General features: G+C 36.2%; 2 protein-coding genes across 2 annotated transcripts; both read right to left on the reverse strand.

Moving 5' to 3' along the window:
- Positions 1 to 2,208: 2,208 nt before the first annotated feature.
- On the reverse strand, positions 2,209 to 7,816 carry igfals (insulin-like growth factor binding protein, acid labile subunit). Its single transcript, XM_055021589.1, has 2 exons — positions 7,737 to 7,816; positions 2,209 to 7,618 (listed from the first exon to the last, which is right to left on the reverse strand). Exon 2 carries the CDS (start codon positions 7,611 to 7,613, stop codon positions 5,880 to 5,882), a length of 1,734 nt encoding a protein of 577 aa, XP_054877564.1. The 5' UTR covers positions 7,614 to 7,618; positions 7,737 to 7,816; the 3' UTR covers positions 2,209 to 5,879.
- Positions 7,817 to 13,733: 5,917 nt separating this feature from the next.
- Positions 13,734 to 26,731, reverse strand: shisa9b (shisa family member 9b). Its single transcript, XM_055021590.1, has 5 exons — positions 26,651 to 26,731; positions 25,868 to 26,526; positions 23,343 to 23,449; positions 16,007 to 16,147; positions 13,734 to 14,732 (listed from the first exon to the last, which is right to left on the reverse strand). The coding sequence occupies exons 2-5, from the start codon at positions 26,374 to 26,376 to the stop codon at positions 14,350 to 14,352; spliced, it is 1,140 nt and encodes a 379-aa protein (XP_054877565.1). The 5' UTR covers positions 26,377 to 26,526; positions 26,651 to 26,731; the 3' UTR covers positions 13,734 to 14,349.
- Between the last annotated feature and the right edge of the window lie 330 nt (positions 26,732 to 27,061).

Below are 27,061 nucleotides of genomic sequence, written 5' to 3' on the forward strand. Positions count from 1 at the left end.
TGGCAAAACTATTTAATCTCTTTGTTGTTGTTCTTGTGGGACCTTTCTGTCAAGCCGAAGCTTGAGTCGCCTGGGAACACTTCTTCACTACGTTCTGTGACTCCAGGTGGTTGAAGGTACCAGTAACAAATTGCTAATACATCCTTGATAGCTAGCTAGCTGAGAAATGTCTGCTTCGTAATGGACTCTGTTGAGGTGTTAAATTTACCCAATTGCTAATGTTTGTCCATGTAATGCTACATGGGCAGTTTGAAGCTATGAAGCTTACCAGAAATTGCCTGCATTGTAAACAACCACTCTCCACGACAAAGTATCGATCTGAATGAAGAGGCTGTTAATATTAATTCAATATTGTTAGAATGGCTTCACTACCTGTATTGCAATTTCTAAAACTACAGGCAGACTACAGTTCTAAAACGGCGCCGAAAATTTACGTCATCTGTGACAACTCCTTCTGTTCGCTGATTGGTCTGGTAGAAATATTACCCGAAAAGAATACAAGTGAAGGGGAGAAAGCCTAGACTGTGCTTTCGGCGAGATTTTATTCGAGGAGAATTGACAGGCTCGTTGTGAATAGATTGTACCTCAACAGGTTGACCACAGGGGCGAGTTTTCTCGGGACACCAGTTTTTTCGTCACATTTTCTCTGTCTTTGTGAGGTCATTCATGCTCAGAAAAGATGAGAGAGGCTTATCTGAGAGCGACCCCTGGTAATATGTGAACACAAATGTCCACACTGCTGTTGCACAGCTGTTCCCTCACCTCGTCAGGACTGAGCTTCTGGGCCTGGAGACAAGTCAACTCAGGCAGCCATCTCAGACCACATCCACCATGTTGTTTATATTCTAAAAATATATCGCAAAATTATAAGCAAGACAATGGGTTAACGCTAAATGTTTGTTTGGAAACATACTCATTACCCTTATAAGCTGACCTTTCAATCACAGGTACTCAGACTAGTTCCCAGAAGGGATGCACCGATTGCAGTTTTCTGGCCAATTGCTGATGACTTATTTTTAAAAAGACAAACACTTCCATATTTCTTTAATTTATCTCCCTAAATTAAGGAAATTGGCCCTGATAAATTGGCTGCCCGATGAATCATAATCCCAAATTTCTATTAAGATGTAAATTATTTAATTTATGAAAGCAATCATTTACTAAATTAAATGATTAGTTTATAAAGACCTTTGCTGCAACAAGAACCTAACTTGTTGCACCAAAGGTCTGAATCCTTTTTATTATATTTTATTTCATCCATTGTCTTTGAGAACAAACAGTTGCCTTTTTTGATACTTTTGTGCAGGGATCACATTTCAGGATTTTATAGAGTTGCTCTCTTTCAGGCAGAGAACTAAATTATGCTATGTGCCTTTTCATATCCTTTTATGTACATTGCCCAGGTGCTTCTTTGCCTGCCTTTACAGTTTACAGCAGCAGCAGCTCTGTGTCCTAACGCTTTCAATTGCCCTTTAAATATGTCATACCGTTTTTCTGAATGTACAAGAAAATGTACATTTAGACCCTGATCTACAGATTTTTACAACAGGAAAAATGTACAGATTTTTTCCTGTACATCAGGAAAAATCTAAATGATTCTCCTTGCTGACAGGTGAGTCTCGGGAGAGAGGCTGCAGAGGTCTGAAGCTGCATCCTCTGCAGCCTCAGAATACTGAAAACCCTGTGTTTGGAGACAGACAGCAATTTGCAGTGGCAACAGGTGTCAAGTGAATGTGTTGTCACTTAACATCACTTTTTCTTAAAGCACCCAAAGAAGCTTAGTCAGGAACACAACAATGAAATCGATATTTTTTTAAGGAAAGACACTGGCTCTGTCTTAGTTACAGTTTTATATTGGTACATTTGTTTGTTGCATCAGTAAAGATCTGCAATGAAACAGGCTCTAGTTCTAGTTCAGTCATTTGAAAGTGCAGTTCAAAAGAGAAAATAAAGAATTTCTGATGATGAAGTAATTTGATAACCAAATGAGTCACAGTATAATTATTGATGACGTTGTAATAATAAGTTGGAATCAATCCCACAATTGATCATGGGATTCAGATAGTTACAATTGTCTAGTTTTTATTAATCTTTTAGTGACAAAACATCACCCTGAAACCTTTTTAGTATCATAACTTTATTCATAATCAGATCAAATCAGTGCAATTTTGGAAATTGTTACAATAAAAATAATTGATATGCCTGAGCTTTGAGAAAAAAAAAATAGAGTTTTATCAAAATAATTGATAAGCAGTAATAATGTCAACATCAACCCTACAATATTGCCATGCTTTTTGGTAGTTAATTGCCTAGAAAGCATTACACATACATACAGGTGAATCATTAATAACCTCTAAAAATGTTTTTAAAACATTTGACTTGCAATTAATTGAATATGTGGAAGAAGATGCATAATTTATGTCCACTTTAAAAGAAAAAAAAACTCAAATAGATGATCTGGTTATACAACTGAGTTTAAACAGAGTCGTGCAGGAAAAAAAATGTTCATATTGTTAAGTGTTTTTTTTTTTCTTTATTTATTTTGACAGCAGACCTGTTCAGATGCTGGCTGTGACTCTGCTTCGAGTTTCCCTGAAAACCACAAGCAGAGATCCCTGTGGATTTGACAGGTCAGTCGAGGGCAGAGGATGATTTTGGGTTCTTGAATTCTGCCCTGCAGAAGGTTGATAGAAGTATAATAATGTGATATATATTGGTACACTAAATATACAGACAGAGATAGTTTATAAGAACCTATGTTGATGTCTAAGGATGGTGCTGGACATGAAAATTTGATTGGAGATTTTTTTTGGACCGGACATAAAAAAAAATTAATAATCACAGACACTATGAGTCCAGTCTGACTTGTATATCACAAAAAAAAGTAAACAAATAAAATACATGGAAGTGCGTGGTTGAAATGTGTTTAAAATATAACAAATTTCAAGGTTTAAGAATTCTTTTGCAAAAACAGCATGGGGTAAAAAGAAATAATTTATGGCTTTATTGCATTCTACTGCTGCCACTAAGAATCTCTTTCTGTGACTAAATCAGCCGAAAACCGTAAACATTAAATCCGGAGTCTAGACCACAGTGGAGAATCTTTTGTGTTAGAAGTTGATGTTGAAAAAAGCTCCTGCACACCAGGACAGCTGTTATCTGCAACACAGTCCAAATGAGAAATATTAAAAATCTATTTATAGTGTTTGATTCAGATTGCCTATGCTCATCTTAGTGTATGATGTCCTTTTCATCAAAAAGCCCTTGTGTTTCCAGATCTAAACGCCATATTTAGACTAGATCTACTCTCAATAACCTAAACAACACAGACAAACAAAATGGTGACATATAAAATAAGTATAAATAAAACAGGGATTAATTTTTTTATCTAAAAAAAATTTTTTGTGCATTTTTTTACTTTATTCCTTCACATTTATTGTAAAACATTGATGAGCAAAGGTTAAGACTTGCAAAGGTAGTTTACTCTTTTTGGCCAACCTTGACTTCAGGGTTAAATGACTGAGCAAGCCTGCTGAAACATACATAAACAAAGTAACACAAAAAGATGACGCAGCAACTTAGTGCTTGTTTACTTTGGCACATGCAAACTCATAAAGTTAATCAGTCTTCTCAGGAGCTGGCTGCTTCAGATCAACAACCTGGTCAGGTGAAGAGTTTTTAGCATCTTGCTGATTTATTGGGCACATTCTGGTTTATGTGAACTTTCTTTCTGTTCCCTGCTGGTCACCATCAGAATCTGCAACATAGTTTAAGAGATTTGTTTATGATAAGCTCAATGAATAATGATAAAATACTTGTATTTGTTGTGTTGATTCTTCAATAAGAACCATACCAAGAAGTTATTTGAGACTTCCTGGACTGCAGAGCAGAGGACTGTTTTTCCACCCACAACTTTGCGTGAGTCATGGGTACATGCAAACTCAACAGAGTGACGGTGCTTGTCCTTTTTTTTCTCTCCTTTTATATAATGAGTATATGTGTTCCCTTTTCTCTCCACTTCTTATATATTTTTAAGAAACAGTAAGTCAATAATTTACCCCTGAATAGATATAAAACCTGAACCAAAACAAAATTAAGAGGTGAAAATGTATCCAGTGCAAAAAAGATTTACCTGACCCATTTTTGGGTCCCAGAATGCTCTTTAAGATTGTGGAGGTGCTGTTTTTTCTCAGAAATGTGTTTCCAGGTAACTCTGATGAAGAAATTATGGATTTTTCTTTTTCATCACAACAGAACACTATAAGTCGATACAAAAACATCAGCACTCCTGATGACCCAGCTGCATCTGTTCCTCCATATTTTTTCAACAAAATCTTTTGTCTTCAAGGCATTTAATTTCTTTATTATACATTTTCAGTAAAAAAACAAAAAAGGTAGGATTACACTTATATTGCCTGGTATTTTAAGTTTCTTAATGGTTCTGATAAAGCCAGTTTAAAAGAAACAGTCTTTGGTTGATATCCATATATGATTGGTTGTCGCTAGCATTTAATACAAAAAAATAAGCTAACTAAGCTCAAACTTACAAAATGCAAATTAATATATCAAATTGTAGTTGTCATTGCTATATCAATACAAGCCGCACTGGAGCTACAAAGGACTACTTGGATGCAATATTTAGTAGACTATTAGGTTTCAGATCTGATGCATTAACAGTGATGGAAACACTGGGATGATTAACAAGAAAGTAGAGACAAAATATAGGTTACACATTCTCAATATCCTCATCAAAATATTGAATGACAATAGTGTAATATTGTAGTTTCCTAAACTAGCTACATAATCGAGCACAGTTTATGGCCAGTTTTCTAAAACATGGATCAAATGTGTAAGGTATTTAATTGTAATCATTCTAAATTATATTGCCCAAAAAATAATTGCCTATAATTTTTTTTATTCTATTGTAATTTATTTCCTCTTTTCAAACACACCACAATTTTTTTTTATTGTAGTTCAGAAATGAGGCATTTAATTCAGTTTCATCACTTATATTTAAATTTAACGAGACTGATTAACCCAACAGTCAAGTTTTTGAACTTATGCATATGTAGATAAGCCACACATGCATAAGAATATGCAACACATGGAAAAAAAAAACAGATTTGAACCTAAGATATCATTGCTGCAATAAAACAGTGCTACCAACTTCATCACTGTACAGCCTGTCTTCTGAACATAATACATAATGTAAGAGTAAATCATAATTTGAAGAGCAATGTGTCAGAAGACATAATTATTCTATTTATATATAGAGTATATGGAATCCTTATGTATGTAATGGTATTTATCAACACACATAAAAATGACCATAGTCTTTCCTAACAGTAAAGTCTTTGTCTCCTCTACTTTCAGTATACTGAATCTATGTTTTGGCCAAAGGATGTCAGAGTTCATCTTCATCAGACAAAAGCATGGTTAGATTGAAATATTTTAAAACAAGGGATTTCCAAATAGGATACTGTGTAAATCTGATTTTTATCTGTGTTTGTCTTCTGTATTTAGTTAAATTTTTCATATGAAAATTTACTGATGGAAACTTTCCATCATTACAGTGTGTACTTCTTTTTTGCTCTCTTTCTGCTTTTCAAACATAAAAGTTAACAAGAGCACAATATGTCACACATTCAAATATTTTATTAAATATCTTCAGAAAATTTATCTCCATACAAGTAATAAAACTTACAATCTTTACTGAACTGACAAAGTTAGTTTCAAAGTTTTTTGTGATAATATCCTTTTTTTTTTCCAAATAAAGGTCTTTCTAAGATCTGATGTTGAGTTGAATATACAGACAAAATGTAATCTGAACCAGAAACACATAGTCAGCTTTTTGTATCAATCAACCAGTCTCTGTAACCTCAGCAGCTTCGGAAGTGTTCACTGCTCACATCCCGCAGGTCCTGGTCAGCTGCATATGGTGGGCTGGTGCATGTGATGTTGTTATATATGGTGATTGTACTATCAGGTTCTTCACCTTCTGCATGGGTCTCTACTTGTCGAGGGATGACTTGTGGTTTTTGCAAGCTGTAGTTTCTGAGTGGAAGTGTGGTGCAGTCACATTTCCATTGGTTTCCAGACAGCAAGAGTTTCTCCATGTTCTCTGAGAAATCGATGACTAAACTTGTCAAGGCATTGGCTCGCAGGTCCAGGTAGCGCAGCCGTGGAAGTACTTGTTTTGTTCCATTCTGCAAAAACTGATGACATTCATTGTTGGACAGAAGAAGATACTCCAGATTACTAAGCCCAGAGAAAGTTCGATCTGTAAGCACCTCCATCTTATTGGAGCTTAAGTCCAGTCCTACAAGTCCTACCAGACCCATAAAACTGTGATCTTCCACCACAGAGATGTTGTTCTGTTGAAGGAAAAGCCTCCGTAAACCAGAGAGACCGCTGAAAGCTAGAGCTGTGATCCTCGTAAGGCAACCTTTGTCCAGATGTAGGCTGTGAAGCTTTGACAGAGTTTTGAACATTTGGTCAGGGAGACTTTGAAAGCAGCTTCCAGATAGATTGATGACAGCCACATGAGACAGGCCAGTGAAACTTCCCACATGCGCCTCTTGCACCTGATTGTAATCTAGCTCTAGAACCTCCAGATGGCCAAGTCCTTCAAAAATCCTCTCCCCTAGAGCTCGAATCCTGTTGTAACTGAGCCTTAGTTCTTCCAAGTACTGCAAGTCACGGAAGGTTCTAGGCCTTAAGCCAGTGATAGAGTTGTTGGAAAGGCGCAATACATGAAGACTGCTCAAGCCTAAGAATGTGTCTTCATGTAGAGAAGTCAATTTGTTGTTTTTCATGTCGAGCCATCTGAGCGATTTCATGCCTACAAACGCCCTGGGTACCACACTTCCAATCTGATTCTGGGCCAGGTAAAGTTTTTGCAGCTTATGGAGTTTAACAAACACATTAGCTTTGATAACCTTGATGTAATTTCCTGTCAGATCCAGCTCTTTAAGCTCACCAAGATTTTGGAATAGTGCTGGTTGCAAGTAAGCAAGTCTGTTACCCGCAAGATTCAGTTCTCGCAAGCTATGCAGGTCTTGGAAAACTGTCTCTGGCAAGACTGTGAGTGAGTTCCATCCTAGATTGAGAAACCACATGTGCGAGAGCCCAGCAAACAGTCTTTCGTCAATACGACTGATGTGATTGTTATGTAGACTGAGTGAAGCAAGGTTAGGTGTGTTCTGGAAGATTGAACCTGGCAACCCACGGAGACGGTTTCGCTCAAGGTGCAAGTGTGCCAAGGATCTGAGGCCTCTAAATGTCTGATGGTCAAGGGTCAACAGCTGGCCATTCTGTAGATTCAAAAAGTCCAGATTGCTTAGATCCCTAAACGACGCAGCCGGAAGGGAAACAAACAAGTTTCCATCTAGCCAGAGATAATGAGTGGATAGTGGGATGTCAGCTGGTACATAAGTTAAGTTCAGAACACTGCAGTACACAATGAGCTCCAAGCTGTAGTCATCATGCAGACAGTTGCAGCCTTTTGCACAGGGAATTGGATCCTGAGTCACCTTGTCTCCAGCTGTGTCTGGGTCTGGCAACACCGCTGATGCTCCCAGTACCAGCAGTTCCAGCAGTATAATGGTGTGCATTCCAGCTACGGAGGGAGGATTAATATCAAATCAAAAAATAAAATCTGTTTCAAATCTGTTGATGTTAAATTAGTTGCAGTGACAATGCATTAATTACTTAAATGTCTACTGTATCCTGCTTACCTTCAGGTGTTGAGGTCTTGATTTAAAGTGGAGAAGCTGTGAAACACTGAATGACTGATGCTTGTGCAATTGTTTGCATGCTGAATGGAAAGAATGCCAAGCCCTCAAACTTTTTTTTAAGTCAGCTGCACTGAATGTGCACTATTAACCCTTTCATATCCATTATCCTTTTCTCTCAGTGTCTTAATATACTTATGTAGATATTTTTTGATAATATTGCTGATGAATTGTAAACAAGACAGTTGATTTTACTTTGCTGTAATCATAATTTGTGCTAATTGTGAAAAACACTTTCATCAGTTAAAGCTTTGAACTGAATATTTCTTGAGAGTTAACTAACATTAAGGCACTCTTACTGAGTGCAAAATGGTACATTTCAACTTGTGGCTAAACTTTTAGGTGCTATATGAAACATTTAACTATCTCGGTTTGCTGAACATTTCATATATATCATCAGCTGGAAAAGGAATAGCGTGTTGGTGGTTTTGCTGCTCTATTTACTCAGCTATCCTGAGTCTGAGGTCCAAAGGTTCCAGAAGTCCATGTCCTAATCACATAAATGATTGGAGTGGATAACATTCTGTTTACTCTTTTACGCGGTATCAGAGTTTATTTATACAGTCATCAAGTGGTCATGGTCTGAGGAACAGCAAGTCTGTATAGCACTGTCTCCTTGCACATGAATTTTATTGATGTTGTTCAGTACATCCATTTACACATATTTAATGTTTATCTTTTGGTTTATTTATTTGTTTATTTGTTTTAGACATACATTTCTGTTTCTAAGTAATGCAAAAACTGTAGATTCTAATGACATTGCAATAGCTGCAGTTTAATGTGTTTTAGCTTTGATTATTAGGTACAGCAAATTAGGTACATACTTACCTATGTAAGTATGTGTGAAAGTATTTGCACCTAAGAAATAAAATTTCTAATTGTTTTCTTTTTTTTGCAGACTTGATTGGATGGCTGATAATATATGGCCATCTGGCTAAATAGAAATAGCAGTTTGCAAATGATGATTTAATCATAAAAGCTATCCAAACCAACCTGACCATATGTGAAAAAGAAATTGCCAATCCATCAAATTTTTGTAACGTCTTGCGATGAATATTCTACGTCCCTGTGGAGGAAATTCTGCCCATTCTTCTAACTGATTGACCAATTTGGCAAATCAGCTGACAGTGAGTCAACCCAGATAATTTTTAAACAAATGCAAGACCTGCAGAAACACAGAAACATTTTGATGCTACTGCTCAGTTGGCTGCAAAAACTAAATTTTTCAAAGTGCAATAGCGGACTTATGAATCGGAGTGGAGCTGCGTGAAATGCCTTGATAGGAGACATTAAAAAAAAAGAAATCTCCACCTGACAGGCTAAATTGAGGTATTTTCACTAGAAACACAAATGTTGTTTGGCTGGACAAATCAGTACCAAATATACTATTGTGTAATCCCATGATATATTTTGACTTGTTTTAAATTTCTAAAGTCAACTACTATAGAACAAGTGGAGTTTTTTCTGAATAGCTGATTGTCTTTCATTGCTCTGATGATTTATTTAATTTCAAATAAGCTCACGTTGAAATGATGTCTTTCTTCTAAAGGAACAAATACTGATGTCACAGAATCTCTTTAAGTAAAATATGGCCTAATCATCTGAAGTCAGTGATGCCTGGAGTGACCATACATTGTGCTGGGTCCCTTTGTCGCCTCCTGGATGAATCGTAAACCACTCTTGGAATAACTTTGGTTTTCTGCCCTCTCCTTGGAAAGTTCACCACAGTTCCATATTTTCTCGATTCAGATATAATGTGTCTCAGAATTTTTTTTTTTTTTTTTTTTTTTTTTGAGTCCCAACAGCTTAGAAATTGCTTTTTAATACAGTCAAGATTAACCGATTTCAGATATATTTCTTAACTGTTGTTGAATTTCTTTAAACCAGGGCATGGTTATTTGATTTTCATTATCTTTTAGTCCACATCCTGTTGTCTGGTTCTATTTAAGGGATGCCCTGATTTTACGAGGCAGACAGTTGTCAGGCCTGTGTATAAAAACAGGGAATCTGGAAGAAGGCAAACATCAATGTATGCCTCTAAGTATATGTTTCTATAATGTACTGCACAAATTTTAAGGTTTAATTTGTTGTCCTTTTGTATTCATTTTAACATTTCTTTGAATTTATTTGCATGAAAAAAGGTCTTTCTCATTGAAAATATTTCAGATTCTACTAAAGGTGACTCTTGTTTGTATAGTATTGCATAAATGTCATCACATTTTGGATTCTTGGATGATTTAGTAAATGACAGGCATTATTAAGCTTATATCACAAACTAAAAGGTTTACATGCAAATTTACCACTAAGCAGAAATGATAGCTTAGTATTATCAACTACATATTCGGCTTTTTGTGGAGATTTTTCATTCTAAATATTAATAATTAAACTGCTTTTCAGAAAAATCTCTTAGAAAGATTTGCCAAGGGGTAACAATCAAATCCTTTTCCTAACAGAAGTACAATAACTGAAACTGCAGCTTTCTCAGAAAATTACCTTGTGCCCTGGCTGCTGTAGTGAGCTGTTCATGATTGTTGCTCTCCTGACAAACACCTCTAATTGGCTCATTTTGTGGTGCTGAGCCATACACAAAGGTTTTCTTTTGAGGGCTCCCTGAGTGGAGAAGAGAAGTCCTAATAGTGAGTGCCAGAGCCTGCTGGTAAGTCTGTAAATTTGACTGGTCTCTCCCTTCTTTAAAGAAAAAATATTTTCTTAAATCATTCATAATACATGTTTTTCTTCAGCAGCAGAGGGAACTGAAAAGCACAATGTGAGTCCAGTTTGAATGTGTTTCTTAATTGCTAAAATTCTTCATGCCTTTTCAAACTTCAGCAAATGAACAAAGGTCAATCATACCTTAAATGGGAGGTATAAAATATTGTAACTGCACAGAGAACTCAAAAGTAACCTTATTCTACTTTTCTCCTTTTCACCATATTCGCCTTTCGAACATAAAACAATTACTGTGGGAAATGTAACAACACCATGACATTTCCTACTAAATGACACTTTTATAAAGTGATTGTATTGAAACACAGCTGTCATATTCCAAGTGGGACCCATAAAAGTCAGCAACAGGCAGTAAACCATGAATTCTATCTTTGAAAACCAATCAAGAAAAGTCTTAATTGTTTCTTTCATGCTTGTTATTCGGCCCTTGGGTGTGTATAATGCTAGTCTCATCTATTGAACATAGCTTGGTTTTCAGCCTCTATAAATTAGGTTCCTGTACACATGTAAGAGCTCTACCGTTTTAATTCAACACTGCCATCCACTGGTGGATTGTTGGACAGTGTTCTATTTGTGAGTAATTTGGAATCATTTCTAAGAAATATTTCCAAAACACAGTTGCTCTGTGGCCTTTCAACTGTTAAGGTGCTGCTGTTTGGTGCATCTCTGATCCCTGGTGCAGCCTCATGCATTGACAGCCAAGGAAGTTCAACACCCCTGCAGTGGCTATTAATAACAGTTGGAGCTCACAGTCAATTGCTGCTTTCTAGGAGGAGAGAGAATGAAATGGCTTTGTCTTGACATCTGTAAGATACTGGAAGTTAGCCACAGTTTGGTAATCAAGTATAAGATCAGAACGGATGATGACCCAGTTCAGCTTTGTGGGGCAGTAAGGGACTCAGATTTTATATATTTCATTATCAAAAACATATGAGGAGGATATTTTTAATTAGATTTCATTTGTAAAAAAATTGTGAACTTGTATCCTAACAGGCAATATTCACTTTGATATGTCTATGTCCGTTGTTAGCAAATACAACAACATGTTCTTATAATAACATTAGCATATCTTATCAGGATTCCATATGATGACTCAATGCAAAGTTGTACATTTGTGTAGCTGTAAAGTAAAAAATGTGGAACTATTCAATAGATATGAATGCCTTTGGAAGGCACTGTGATCAATACAGTATATTTGCTGTGTTGTGTTAGTATTACATTGCTGAGGTTACTCATGACAACAGTTATTTATCTATATTTTCTACTTAACACTCCTTATGGTCTGCCATTATATTGTACTGAAGCAATTAAGTTGAATTTCATAAGTTGCAACAACAAATTTAAATTATCAACAAATTAATTTGCTATAGAAGGCAAATACAAACATTATATTTTATTTATGTCAGTATGCCATGTGTACCGATTGCAAGCAACCACTTTCATAGGGAAACAAAACTTGAGGTTTATTTATATTGTCCTTCACTAGGACTTTACAGTTTCACTCTGACCCACTTAAGAAGCCTGACCCAAAAACATGATTTGAAGAAAACTACTGTGCTTGAGCTTGACATGCTTAAGACTTTTCCAAAACTGGTAGGAAAGCTTTTTCTTATTCACTTGAGTCTATATGCACCTGTTATGCCCACAGTAAGAACTCAAGCTAACCTTAGATTGTCAAGCCAACCTAAGGTTTGTGCTGGTATATTTTTTTGAGTTGAAAGAATCTTTCTGAAGCCTCAAATAAACCTCTCAAGCCCATGAAGGAAAAAGTTTCATTAATTCATCGACGTTTCAGCAAGAGGACTTGACAGCTCATCAATCAGAGCCTCTCTCTGTTTTTATTATAGTAACACAAAACAAGCCTTCCCTGTTCTACTGATTGACCACTTAACACATTGTATAGAAAAGTGATGAATGTTAGATAATTGCAAACCATTTTTAGTATTTATGTTCAGATCAACAGATATGACATGATAATGTGGATTTGAAAGACCCTTAAGAGCCTCTTTGGTGACCCAGTTGGCAGAGATGACCTGCAGTGTGGAACCCATTAATGGAGTGATTTCAGTCTGACATTTAAGGCTTTTGTTTGTTGTAAAATAGATTCCCGCTGAGCACTTTAGTAGATGTGTGTTTCAAACCATTGAAATCAGCCAAGCCATCTGCCTGGTTTTATAAAACAGAAAAAAGGGATTTCAGTCTTGCTCAGAAGAGCAAGACCACAGCGCTGCGTCTGCTCCGGCTTCCTCAGAAACTGTACTGTACCGCGTTACAATTTAATTTCAGACACAAAACCACGAATATTTATTTTTTGAAAGCATTTTGTACATTTTGAAAATGGATGTTTTTATTTTTTCAACATTTTTTATACATATTATTATTTCGAGTGAAATCACGTTTTACTTTACTGAGATTTTAGACTTTGAAGTTGAGGGGAGACATGACAAACTTTACAAATTACCTTTTCTTTAAGTGTTAACATATGTATAAAATAGAGCTTTTCATTCTGTCTTGACACAATAGGTATGGTGACATAACGTATTCATTACCATGTATACATCAAGTTCTATAGTTTTGCTTCCTGTGTACATGCCGCCTCAGTTTGACTTTCTAAAAGCTGTTTTTTTTTTCTATTAAGTTATTACTCTAATGTCAAGACTTTCAGAACCGAGCACACAGCTGTTGCACACCGTCTGACTGAACTGGGTTACTGTGCTGATTTAATTTCCAAAGGGAACAACCTTGTTGGTTGGAAACATGGTTTGCTAATTAACAAAAATGTCTCCTGGCATTTTAAAAAAATGACAGGGCTCCCAGAGGGTTGATAAAACTTCGGTTATGATTGAGAACCAGAATGTAAACAGAAGAAATAAGCAGTAAAAGTCCAACAAAAACAAATTAGAGGGATAAACAAAGCTGCTAAAACAAAACCATAAACAAATCATTACATTCCTCGTGTAATGCATTACACTTATTTACTGAATACAAAAATTTCTTTGTTTGCATTTTTCTTTATTGTTAAAACCCAACATTTTTAATTGCTTGATGATCTTAAAACAAAAATAAACATCTTTTTTAAGTGACACAAGAATCACAAGTTTTCAACAGACTTTTTAATGTGTGTTGAGCCATTTAAATCAACAGTAGCACATTTACAGACTGAGTCCTTTACATTTTAAGAACACTATGATAAATCTGGAATTCTCCAAACAAACACAAAATCTTTCAAGTCAGTTTTCCAATGTTTGTGACACTATTTAAATCAAGAATTACAAGAGTTTTCTTTAAATGTCTACAATTCCTGCATGAGGTGATAGTTTAGCAAGTCGTGAATTACATTTTTTAATTGAGGTAATGCTTTAGAGGGCTCATAATTAGAACATGACAGCTATGTGAAAAAATAATCACTCTTAGTTCAGGATTAGTCTTTTTCAGTATGTAACCTTCAGGTGTCTTATTTAATCAATAAACAGCCACAGGCTAGTTCAATTTGATTGGATTATCTTTCAACTACACATTAGAAAATACAGTGCAGTCTCCTTGAATATCTCAGTAGATACTTGTGACAGTAATTAGTGCCTCATCCCAACAATGTGATAAGTAATTTCTGCGGCTTTAGTAGTGAGATTACATGAGCATCAGACACGACATTTTGATTACAGTGCCCCCAGGAGTACACAGTACACATCAACTATAGATGGCATCTTGCTACCCGAGATGCATTTAGTACAGTCCATGCTGGCTCCTTGCAACCCCACTCATAGGGTTGCAAGGAACCCTTTTTTTATGATTAATTCTGGCTTATTTTGAGCCTGAATAATGCAGACACTCATACTGTCACTTCTGTCTTACTGTTGGTGACAAAGTAAGGTTGTGGAGGCATGTAGCGGGAGCTATGTAGCTCTTTCTCTGTGATGCCAGGCTTCATTTGGCCATAGCTCTGTCGAAGTCCCAGCATGTCTTTGCTTTGCCAGGATCTCAGCCCCCCTGGGCTGACTGCTATGTTGGAGATGTGGGACAGTGACTGGGAGCTGTGGCTCCTGTGGCTTTTGTACTTGTGTTCGCTGTGCTTCATAGAACGCTGTCTGGGTGGGCTGTAAGGATTTGGAGGCTCTGGCTCCATATCCACACTTTCCATTGGAAGGCTACCCTTAGCTGTCATCTCAATCGCTTGTCTGCGGTTGCTTTGGTAGTTGTCATTTGCTTTCTCTGCTAAAAATGGGGAAATAATAAGATACAATTATTATTCAGCTGTCATTCATCAATAACTGAACCATGTATCACATCTTACAGTGCCTTGCAAAAGCACAGATGCTCCCTGAACTTCACATTTTGTAATATAACAGCCAGAAGTCTTCAGTATATGTCAAATCCTTATTTTATATCCTAATAAAAAGATCAAACGTGTCTTGTCCATTCAAAACCTTTTACTTCTTTGCTTCTTAAAAACAAACACGACAACTATCTGCCTTTAGAGTTGGGTTACAGAACAATATCTCAAGCTTTAATCATCTCACTCAACTCTGTTCAATTAATCTGAACATGAAAAATGTATTGTACAATTCTGGTCCTTATTGAGAGATGAACAAGTGCCCAGAGCTATACTAGAAAGAAATCAACACTCACAAATGCTGTCAATCCAGTCTGACTGAGCTTAAGCTATTTTGCTATTGTTTTATTGGGTTTAGAGTAAGACTTTGGAAGACTGAACTCAATGTACTAGATTTAGTAGCATTGTTTAAATTCAGGTATAATAGTGGCCAAAAGGCTTTTTTTTTGTTTGTTTTGGTTTATGATATTTACTGTGCTGTTACATGGCAGTTAAAACAAGTACCATCTCTATTTTAGTGGATTGAGAATGTAATACAACTTCCTCCATATCTAACATCTAAAGAAAGATTTTTTTTTTTTATATTTCGCAATTGAACAGTTTCCAAGTATCTTAAAATCCTTGACCTAATTAATACTTTATTCTTTTAACTTATTCTATCATCAATACATTTCTGTATCTTTATGTTTAAAGCTCTAAATCTATAGTATCCTAACGAAAAGAGAAAAAGAGCTAGTAGCTTACTGAGTCATGGAGATATAGATGTTATTTTGTTCGGATGATTCTTGATGGCAGACTTTTCAAATTAGCACAAACCTGCTACTATAAATAAGCTCTCTGTTTCTTTCCATCCTGACATTGATGGACTATGGATTAATTTGTAAGGACTGCTGCAAAGCAAAGACTCAACTCCGAGGCTTTAAATAAACTGAATTTGGGCTTTGGAGAAGTGTTGTCTGTGTGCACAAATACACTGCAAATTAAATCACATTAAATGTTCTTGCAGTTCTCTCGTCTGACACATCATGCAAGGCAGATGACTTTATTAATATATGTATCAACATTTTCTTAGAAAGCATGTAACATCTCCTTAATTATATCAAAAAATAAATCACAGCTGTCCTGTTTTTGTTTCACATAATAAACTACTACTTACCCACAGCCTTCAGAGTGTTGTACTTGTTGAGATCCTTGAGTGGGGTCTGTTGTTCATATGGGCTGATAATCTGTCCAACTGCTGGATATGGCTGACCTACCAAAGTTGGAGACTGGGCCACATTGTTCATCTGATTGCTGTCTAAAAGAAGAGAAGAACAATTCTTAACAAAACATCCTCAAGCACGTCCGGCAGGTGCAGGACTAAAATTTATTCTATCCCATTGGTTACATTATGAGTGCTTCAGTAATTTTGTACTCATATTTCAAAATGATTTACATTTTTCTTATTTGACAGTGTCACATTTTTCTGAAGAAGTCTTCCTTGGAGACCCAGCTGGAAAATCTTGACTGGTCTTTGTCGCACTGAACTAATCCTATAGTAGACATCTGGTAAATTAAGGGGTATACAGCAAATAGACTGGTTCCCTGCCTCCCTGGCATGGCAGAAGGAACAGATGTTCAGAGTGTCCTCTCTTCTCAGTTTAATGAAAAATAGTTTAACATTTTAAATTACACATGGCCCCTTCGGGACTTCTCAACAGGCCTGCTGGCATCAGGTAAGAAAATGTGATATGAATTTTATTTTTATTTTTTTTAGCATTGTGATACGGATAATACGCGTGATAAATAATCATTTCTTTCTACTCAGGACTTGCTGCAGAGATGGATTCTCGGTAGAGGTTAGATTATGCAGACATAATAAAATATACATTTCAATATCAAAAACTAGTTTTGTTCAGCAGTTACTGGTAACTAAACAACTTAATCGTATGCCGTTATTGCACTAACAACAATCTAATGAAGCTGTATATTGTTGAAATTGGAAAACAGACTATGAAAGAATAACAATATGCACACACCTGTCACTTCATTAGTTACATTTGTTCTGTTGCTTGTAAACAAAAATTGGACATTAGCCACTCGCATGGCAGCTTTCCCATGCAGTTAGATATCTCAGCATGGTGAAGGCCACTTGTTGAAGTCTAAACTGGACAGCAGAATGGGAAATAAAAAAAATGTAAACGACGAGGAATGTGTTATGGTTTTCTTGTGTCAGATGGGTTGGTGTGAATATTTCAGAAACTGCTGATCTTTTGGGATTTTTAATCACAAATATGACGAATCGGTTAGAAGAAAATTGGCAGACCTGTTTAAGATAAAAATGCAACAGCAGTCTAAATAAACACTTACTACTACCAAGATTGTTCAAAATAATTTCCCAACATGCTGAAACGTGAAACAGATGGGTTCAAGCAGAAAAAAAATCACACACAGGTGTTACTGCTGGCAGATAACAGAAAAGTGAACCAACACAAGCTCACAAAAATGGAAAATAATAGACCAGCTGACTGTTGTCGAATAAATCTTGATTTTTAGCAACGACATTTAGATGGTAGAGTCAGAATCTGGCGTAAATAAAGTGAAAGTATGGATAAAGTCCTGCCAGTGGCTGCAGCTGGTGATGCAACGCTGCAGGGGATATTTTCTGACACATTTTGTGTTACTGATATTGCTGACCATCTCCACGGTTTTCTCGTCAAGTTAGTGTGATCAGTGTACCCATCTGCCACAAAGCAGAAATCATCTCACACTTGAGATTTTTTTTTATTTTGTTCACTTTTGCTGCTTTAAAAGTGCTTTCAAATAAAAGTTTGTCTTGGCTTGTTTTCCTAAGCTCGGGAATGAGTTCACTGTGTTCCAATGGCCTACACAGCCACCAGTTCTCAAACCAATAGATAACCTTTGGGATGTAGTTTAAAAGAAGATTGGCACCACAGATATACAGCATGCAAGACTGTGGCAACTGTTTCATGTAGTCGTGACAATGTGGACCAAAAGCTCTGACACATATTCCCTTGTTGTGTCCAGTTCAACCTGTATGAACTGGACAAATAAGTTTCTATGACCCTTCCAGCAGTCCCACTAGGATAAAGATCCTGTTGCACGGAACACACTGCTCTTCCTGAGAGAGATCTTCAGAGGTTTGATTGATTGGAACCTCTTTTCCAACATCCTAGAGCAAGTTTTGTCCTGCAAGTTTGAAGACGTGTCCTGGCCTAACACACCTGAATCAAATCAGTAATTTACATCTTCAACGTGATTCAAGTTGTATAGTCATTCCTGATTTAATATTGTTGCTGGTGGGTTGAACGATCAACACTTCTAAAGTTTGCAGGACATTGTCCCTGGAAGATTGGAGTTTGACAGCATAGAGTGAGATTTCTCAGTGAGTTCGAGAAATTTCTGATCCCATTTCCTAAAAATGTTGTGACTTTGACAACTTATCCCGAGTTGTCCTTCTCCATAATCTGTCTGAATTCCATGTTTTTGCTTTTGCAAGTATAGGAATCACTGTTCTTCTGGACACAATTACCACCTATTTCCTTATAGATAATAAGTCTTAAAGGATTATCAATAACAACCTGTGCTCTCTCTTTGCCAGTATCTCCAAGGCATACCGCTACAGGACTGATGTTACCTTACAAAATTGGTAATAAGCGTTTTGGCCCAATTTAAACTGGGACTATAGATCACCTTGCATACCAACATGGTGTTCGTTTTGAACCAATGATCAATGTGGTAACAGATAAAAAAAAAACTAAACAGTTTACATCTCTTCCAAAATACAAAATTGGGTCTTTTTCATTAATTGTATTGTGTGTTACAGCTTAGGAGTCGTGTCAGATCCGAAAGTGTACCAATCAGTTAATTATCAACAAGCAGCAAGGTCTCACTATTGTTGTTGACATCTTCTTTTTGCAAAGTTATAAAGAAGCTGAGTTCAAAAATCTTTGGTGTAGAAAGTGCTCTGATTAAAAACAGATTACTAATAAAGAAAATAGGTTAATTAGGCTCTTATTCCCTTTTGGTCAGCAAGAAAGTTTAATAATGTGCTAATTAATTTGGAAAGTCTCAAATTATCAATGCAGTCTTACAAAATAATTCAAGGGACATTTTTAACAAATGGTTAAAAATGGTGTATCCTATGCTGTTGTATCACAGCTGCTTCTCTCTGTCAGCCCTATTTTATTTATTTACTGCACTATCATCTGCCCTACACATAACTAATTTTAGCTTCGAGTGTTCACAATATTTTTTTCTTTCCATCATTAACCAAAGCTCATCATAAAATATGTAGGACAAGCCACTCTCAGTTTCACTTCCTTTTTCAAAACACAACCTCTGTGTTACATTTGTTGAGGCTTTTCTATATTCTAAATGCATCACAAACTTAAGTGAACTCAGCTTTAGTGCAAAAAGAGCAACTCTTGGCTGTAAACAATTCTTGGTCTGAAGTGTCATGACCAATAATGCCATATAATCTAATCAATACAATCTCACCCACACTGAAGATTTTATCACAAGTCCTGTGACCTTTTTATTTAAAAACAGAAATCCATCCTATCTGTGTTAAATTTTCAGGTTATTTTTTGAGTTTACTGACCTGTTTCCATTTCATTAGTAAGTGGGCCATGAACACAGGTTCTCATTTGGTCTGATCTCTTTAAAATGACAGTTTTAATCCTCTTTAGGACACAAAGTATTACATGATTTTCTAAATTATTCAACCAGTATTTTATTGTATTGCATATCTTTGCCAAAAGTCTTGGATGCATGATTTTAAAATAAGAAAAATAGTGGTGCATGTTCCTCCAGTTTCCTTCTGTGCAAGTTATTTTATTTTTTTTAAACTATTTTTGGGTTCTCTCCACAAAATTCAACGTAAGTTATGCCACTTGAGCACCTACCACCTGTTACAATCAAAACTACTGTATACGCTTATTAGCAAAATCATATAAACAACTCCCATCTATTATCAAATGGCTTAGAAAAGTTGTTCATAATAATTTTCTGACTTGACCTTTTTGTAGCCTGACTTGAATCTGAGACTTGTATGAAATTGTTTATCTCTAATATTTATTTGACAGTGTTGGCAGCTTTGTATCAGCTGTTTTGGGGAAAAGAAGGCCACTTTTGGAGACTTGTAAGATTGAAGACTCCATGGGTGATGGAGAAAATAAACTGGTTCACACTTAAGACACAGACACCTCCCCTGAATCTCATAAAATATTTAAGGGGGTATTTTGGGAGTTGAATACTGTGCAATAAATAGAACAAGGAGAAAGGACCTCTAATTTACAGGCGACTTCTTTCAAGCTTGTAATTAAGATGATGTTTCTTTTCTTTTCAATATCGTCGGACTTTAGAACTTTGAGTCTTGAGAAATTGGTCTGTGACTCAGCAGCATACAGAGCAATGCCCAGTGCTATTTGATGAAGCTCTGTGTCAGAATTCTTTTCAACATACATGAAAAGTGGTCAAAAGTTTTTAAAATGAGTTCATTAATGGATCGCCGTCATGTGTGCATGTAACATATATTCATGGGTAATTCTTCTTGTTCACCACGTCATTGTGCTGGTGTATATTGTGTTCAGAAACAATTATACACCTTGAAACTTTAGAGGGACACAGATGTTGATGTTCATTTGGCACATGTTTGGCCAATGCTCATACTGACACATACCAGGGATAACATATTAGTTATGTGCTAGAAAGAGAGAGGTGCACATATCTGCACTGTTTTGCCGGTGTACAAATCACATGCAGACTCAATGTTTACACTGCTAGAAAGATTGTTTCTTTGTATTTCACCAGTTGCATCTATTTAATAAGTTATCATTGTAGTGAAGTCAGCGCTTAAGTCTTTTTAAATGACAAACGATCAGAAAATTAAGAGAAAAAAAAATCAACTTTTTATCACTGTTTAAATTGCCCACGCTGAACTTTACCTTACAACTATCTTCCCTTTAGATTGAATATCGAATACAGACATTTTTCAGTATCTTTTTCTCAGTTGTCATCAGAGGTTTGCAGCAGTAATATATCTCTATATAGAAGTGAGAAAATGGCCTGTCATACATCGATGGATAGATGGCAGTGAGTGAAGACTTTGTTCTCTCTGGCTGACTCCTGCTGTTCCGTGTAGATGGGAATCTGATCAGACGTAAGCATGGTAGCACTGGAATGGCTCATAAAACCTGCATTACTGGTGTCTGAAGACAGTTGTCCATTCTGTAAGAATGTTGAACAAAGATTGAGCCTCTAAGTCACTGCTTTAAAGTGACTTAGATTTTTTCTCCAGAAAAAATTACGACTTGTCTATATTTTTAGAAAGCACACCAGTACAGTATTGAGTACGGTATTGATCAGTGCGGAAACAAATATCATCTTGCCTTCTAACCTGAATTGCTGTCGAAAGAACAAATGTGCCACTGAAACGCATTCAAGCGAACTTCAACTGGCTCTCTAAGACAAGGTCATGAAATCCTTAATGTATTAAATGTTATAAATTCTTAAATAAACATAAATAATGCCTGTTAGCAATTAAATAATTATGTCACACTTATAACAAATCATTTTGTTTTATTTACATTTACAAGTATTTGTGTGAATACGATTTGCCTTTACTGAAGTTAATTTTTTTGACTTTAGTTTTTTGTTGTTGTTGTTGTTTTTGATGATGTTTGTTTACAAATAGAAAAATTGACATATTATTTCTACAGTTTTATCTATCGATTGTTTATGCCAGCTAACGCTTATCCACTGCTGTCATTCAGCGAGAGGCATGGCATATTTTGGACAGGTCCCCAGTCCATCCAGACAAACAACCAGACACACACTCACATACGCACTCTGGAAATAATTACTTATTATTAAAAATATCACTATTATTTATAAAAAAGCAGCTAGAATTTCTTTAAATTTCCACTGAACCCAGGACATAATAATTAGACCAGAGATAATTTTGTTTTGATTGTTTTTGTTCATATGGGGTAGTATTATTTTCATTTTTAGCAAAAAAGAAGTGCTGCTTGATTGTGTATTAAAAAAAAAAAAAAAACTTCAATTCAACGTTATTGTTGGAAAAATGGGATTTGTACCATGTGGGGCTCTTCAGCAGATTGGCAGCGCAGATTGGAGATTAAAAAAAAGAGCTCTGCATGTGCACATCACTGTAGGTGTGTGTAGGCGTTGATGCTGATGAATGAAAGAACAAGGCTGCGCTAAAATTTATGAGGCCGTGGCCTACAGTATTGGCTAAGAAAGAGTTCTAGGCTGTCACTGGTAATTAGTGTCTGTGCTTGGTGATTTCTGATGGCATGACTAATGCGTTCACCAGCTTTCAGGATTTTCGATTGGGTGTTTTTGTTTTTCCATCACTTTGGATTTAATGAAAATTTCAGGCGAGGCAATCAGATATGCAGAGTGGTGATTATCTAATATTTTTCAACAGTCAGAGATTTCATGACTGGTAAATGCCTTTTCTTGTCTTTTGTCAAACTTTTGAAATTATTTAACATGGCAAGCATAATAAATAATGCAAGTTTATTTGTTTCAAGTATATTAATTAATTTGCAAAACATTATTTTTTATTTTATTTTATTTTTTTAAATCTAAGGCCCTGGTAATCTAACATTTATCCGTAGACATTAGCTTAACATTTCGCTCAACTTCTAGGTCAATTATTGGCTCTTTTCTTATTCACAAATACAAGTAATTACATCCGCACTCTAGTTTGTACTGTTTTATGGAATAAAATATTCAACCTTAATGTTACTATTTTTTTTATTCTGATTTTTTTATTCTGTACTTGCTTTCACGCAATTACAGCTACACAGGAATGCTTGAGCAGATTTTGCCATTCAATCAAGCATAAATTTAATGCAAAATAAAATAAGACACGTAGACTAAGGTCTGAAGGACTTAACACTGTTATGCTTAAAATAAAGAAATGATGCACTTAAGAGTAGAAAGAATGTTGCACTTGAAACTGCAAATATTCATTGAAAGTAAAAATATTGTCTGTGTGCTCCATGTTATTTGCTTTATATGGACTTTAAGTTTCCTATTAGTCCAACTGGCAGAGAAGAGTCTGTGGTAAAACCAGCTCTTGTGTATGATTATGATGTCTGCACTGCTTTCCCCTGAATTGTACTGTATCGGCTGCCCAGTTGTGTTTGTTGAAGGAATCTGGCTTCAGATTTTCAATAAGTGAAAAAAAGTAAGTTGTTTTTTTTTTTCTATAAGACAATCAAAAGACATATTTTTGCATCCATTCTGAGATTAAAGTAAACTGCAAGTCATGGATTCTGTTTTGTTCCCTGCCACTTTTTCTGTTTGTGGTTTTCATACGAATTCAGAATTTGTCTGAACTGATAAAAAAGAAGTAATAATGGATCAGAAGCACCGAAAGCATGGTGCTCCAAAATAAATACACTTAGAGGAGCTCAATGCCTTTTCAGAATTTATATGGCGGCCGGTTCATTACTTACGGAAATTGTCAAGTGCCAATCTTGTTTGTAGGTTCTCATAGTGTTGACTCAGACCAATGTCATCTGTATCTTCTGAAGCAGGATGGCGGATCACATGTGCAAGAGCTCTGAAGAGATAAAGAATACTTTAAGAGAAGTTGTAGTTATGTACATTAATGCACAAAAAGTCTGTCTGCTGCCCACCACAGAAAATTAAACATTAAAAAAAATGTACATATTTTTAATGTGCATTAAAATACAAAATAGTATTAACCTTCTAGTATGTCAGTGCAGAGTTCCTGTCAGACTCAGACACTGCAAAGTGCTGAAACCCAGTAGCTGCAAAAGAGCCCAAATCTTCAGCCTACCATCAATTTGGTTGACAATCATTATGAGGTATTTACTGATATTTGTCAAGTCATGTTGACAATTTTTCAGATGCAACTGAGCAAACTTGCAAGTTACACTGTAATACTCTTTTTTTTTTTTTTTTAGAAAAGAAGCATACTGTTTTGGAAAACCCTTCAAAGCCATCCATATCCAATCAGTCTTTGTCTACTTATTTTGCTTTGTGCATTAAAATTTAACATGCTATCAATTTAAGCCTTTAGAGTCTCTTGGGCTCCTGAAGTTTCTCTGAGCAATGCACAGTCTGATCTTTAGGTGAATTTTCTAAAATGTCCACTCCTGGCAATTGCACAAAATAATTTGTTTCATAAATAATCTTTTTAATTATAAATGCTGGACTTCAAATAGTTGGCAAATATCTTCTTCACCAATCCAAGATAGATGTACAGCAATGGTTGCTCCTTTAAGGTAATCTGTGTTGTCTTTCCCTCCTGACATTGTGGTAACACAAGCCTATGTTCCAGATCGGAAAGTTCCCTAAATCAGTGCTTTTATTGAACTGATCACAATATCACATATGCACTTATTACTTAAGTGCATATGATTAGCAGCACCAGCTGCATCTTTCCTGTTTATATTCCATGGGAACAAGTAAATGGCTCCGTATTATATATATTTTGTTTATACTGTGCAACTTAGCTGTAGGTTTCTTTCAGTCTTCTCTGTTCCTAATAAAACTTCACACCACATTAGTTTGGCATTTGAGGTAAGTTGTAAATATCAGCTATGTTTCACGTAACTGAAAAAAATCATTGGTTGCAAATGTTATTTTATAAAAACCTTTTTCCTATTCTTATTCTGTCAGTGCTGTCCATCAGATTACTAAAAAGCTTCCCTATCATACTTATACCTCTGTAAGTAAACACGATGCTCAAATATTCTGATTGCCTCGAAGCCAGCAAGAAGTTGAGTTCCTTGAACTCCACTTGTCATCACCAAACTGTGATTTTAAAGGACAAAATTGTGTTTCTCCACCTCACTGCGCTGTTGGGCATAGAAAGATGACATGTTTGGACATGTTTGGAACTGTTGTCTCCCCCTCATGATAAAGAGCGGTATTACAAAAAGCACATGATGGAATCAGGTCAGCGTTTGCTATTCAAATCTAGTCTTTAAGACCATGTAATAATCTGATTGGTCCTTCCATCATAAGTAATTGTTACATTTATTTACTCTCAAATGCCTGATAGGCTATGAAAAATTGAACTTGCCCTATCGAGATTAATATTTTGTTACAGTCTGCAACACCTTTGAACTTTAATTTTGGGATGCAGTTTATTTTAATAGTCAGAGTCTGCAATGACAACCTGGGATATGTCTCCATCAGCTAAACAATAAGTAAATGTTTCTGTAATTCTAATAAAATATAAATTCACGGGTTCACATGTGTTACAAACACAGCATTTTATTAAGACATTGTAATTATGCAAATACTTCATAATTGATCTCATTGTGTGTATGCAACCTTTGAGGAATGTGTTTAAATCTGTTTTAAGTTGGACATTTTTTTTAATGTATGGAGAGTACTGTAGGCTGACCATTAAAAAAAGAGTAATTTTTTTTAATGTGTAATTTTTTTATGATCTTTCGCAAATCTACATTACATGGCATGCAAGTATCAATGATCAATTTTTATGTAAGATTTGAAAATGGCTTCATGTTTATTTGTTTTCAATATCACAGTGTTAACCACTCAAAAACATTTGTTCTTTGTTACTTTAAAGTAGAATAATTTATTTAACTTCAACTTTGGTTAGTAGGAACTACAGATCAAATCAGTTTTAAAATGGTTCAGTTTTGTGGTTCTTCAATCTTTGACTCCAACCTCAAACTTCTTGTTGAAAATCCATCAAACTCTTGAATGGGCTTTGCTTCACAATTCGCTCTGTATTGTGGTTAACTGTGAACTTTTTTTCTTCCACTTAACTTCCCAATGCTGATCTGTTTGAATATGCAACACTCTGAACTGTCAGCTTCTTTAGCAATGATCTTTGGCGGCTGGCTCCAAATCAGTCTTTCCAAAAAGGTCAAGTTTTAGCCAAACTGAAAATATTCCGGCTTACAAAACAGTTGTTTGGCTTTTCATCGTAATGACAATCTAATTTATTCACACACACCTCTAGATCTGAATTGCGTACCTTGACATATTGTCTCTGTTTGGACGGTGCGTCTTTTCCAAACCGAGCTTGGTGAAAATCCCTATAAGTGCCATAATGGCCACGACCCCGCAGATGACATAGACGATGAGGTTGGTTTTATCCTTGGCGGACTCCAGGGCCACGTCCACTTTTGGCGGGGGTCTGCCGGGTGTCATCCACGGCGGGGTGTCGTAATTCTTACAGGTGGTCTGGTCCAGCCGGGAATTTTTGAACGCACAACAGAACCTGAAGCCACAGGTGCCGCAGCAGTACAGGTAGCTGCCCGTCCTGCACACGAACGGCGGGTCCCACTGACCCATCACGTCGTAATAGCCGCGACACTTCTCCTCAGTGTGCGGGGTCTCCGTGGATGCGCTCTCCCCCTCCGCTGACTCGTTGAACGCCGTTACTATCATGAAGTCATCCGCGGTTTGATCCAGCTCGCCCTCCGCGTCACACACCAGAACTTTCACCAGAAAGTAGCCGAGCAGCAACTCAGTCCCTCGCATCGCTGCTCTCTTTAAAGCCCTTCTTCAAGCCCTTAAAAGGTCTCATAAACCCGGTTGCATCTTCAGTAGCAGTTCCGCGTAAATTCTGACAGACAGATTCCAACCTCCATGCGTAAAAGCTCAGTGCCCCCTTGTACGTTATGTTCTCACCTTGAAGTGAAACGAAAAAATGCAAAGAGGCAGTTAAGGCATTGGAAGAGCAACGGACTGAAGCAAGCTGCAAAGAAGCATCTTTAAAGCTGTGCCCAAAGATATGCTGGAGGGAGTCAAATACCTCTGAGGCAGCCTCAGTCCACCGAGCGCGTTAAAGACGGACGGAGAGGAGGTGAGAAAGACGAAGCAGACACCGTGATAGAAATTGGGGAAGAGAGGAAGAGTCGGACAGAGAGAAAGCGAGAGAGAGGGAAGGCTGTGCGACAGCTCCAATTACAACCCCTTACAGCCCGTTATTATTGTGCTGTGTGGTAAAAATGCTCAGCACAGACAACAAACCCAAAACAAACTGAACACCTTTAGCATCTTTATAATGACAAATGTGTTGGAAAATATGAGTATTTTCCAATTTTTATATATATATATATATATATATATATATATTATATATATATATATATATATATATATATATATATATATATATATATATATATATATATATATAGCTGACTGGATAGCTCAATACATA

This window comes from Poeciliopsis prolifica, unplaced genomic scaffold (genome assembly GCF_027474105.1).
Source record: "Poeciliopsis prolifica strain line A6 unplaced genomic scaffold, Auburn_PproV2 SCAFFOLD077, whole genome shotgun sequence".
Classification (NCBI taxonomy): Eukaryota; Metazoa; Chordata; class Actinopteri; order Cyprinodontiformes; family Poeciliidae; genus Poeciliopsis; species Poeciliopsis prolifica.

Coding starts and splice junctions, on each gene's coding strand:
- igfals (XM_055021589.1), bottom strand. CDS start 7,613: ATGCACACCATTATACTGCTGGAACTGCTGGTACTGGGAGCATCAGCG.
- shisa9b (XM_055021590.1), bottom strand. CDS start 26,376: ATGCGAGGGACTGAGTTGCTGCTCGGCTACTTTCTGGTGAAAGTTCTG. Junction 23,450..25,867: donor AACAGAGACAATATGTCAAG/GTACGCAATTCA, acceptor TTATCTCTTCAG/AGCTCTTGCACATGTGATCC. Junction 14,733..16,006: donor CAACACTCTGAAGGCTGTGG/GTAAGTAGTAGT, acceptor CCCCATTTTTAG/CAGAGAAAGCAAATGACAAC.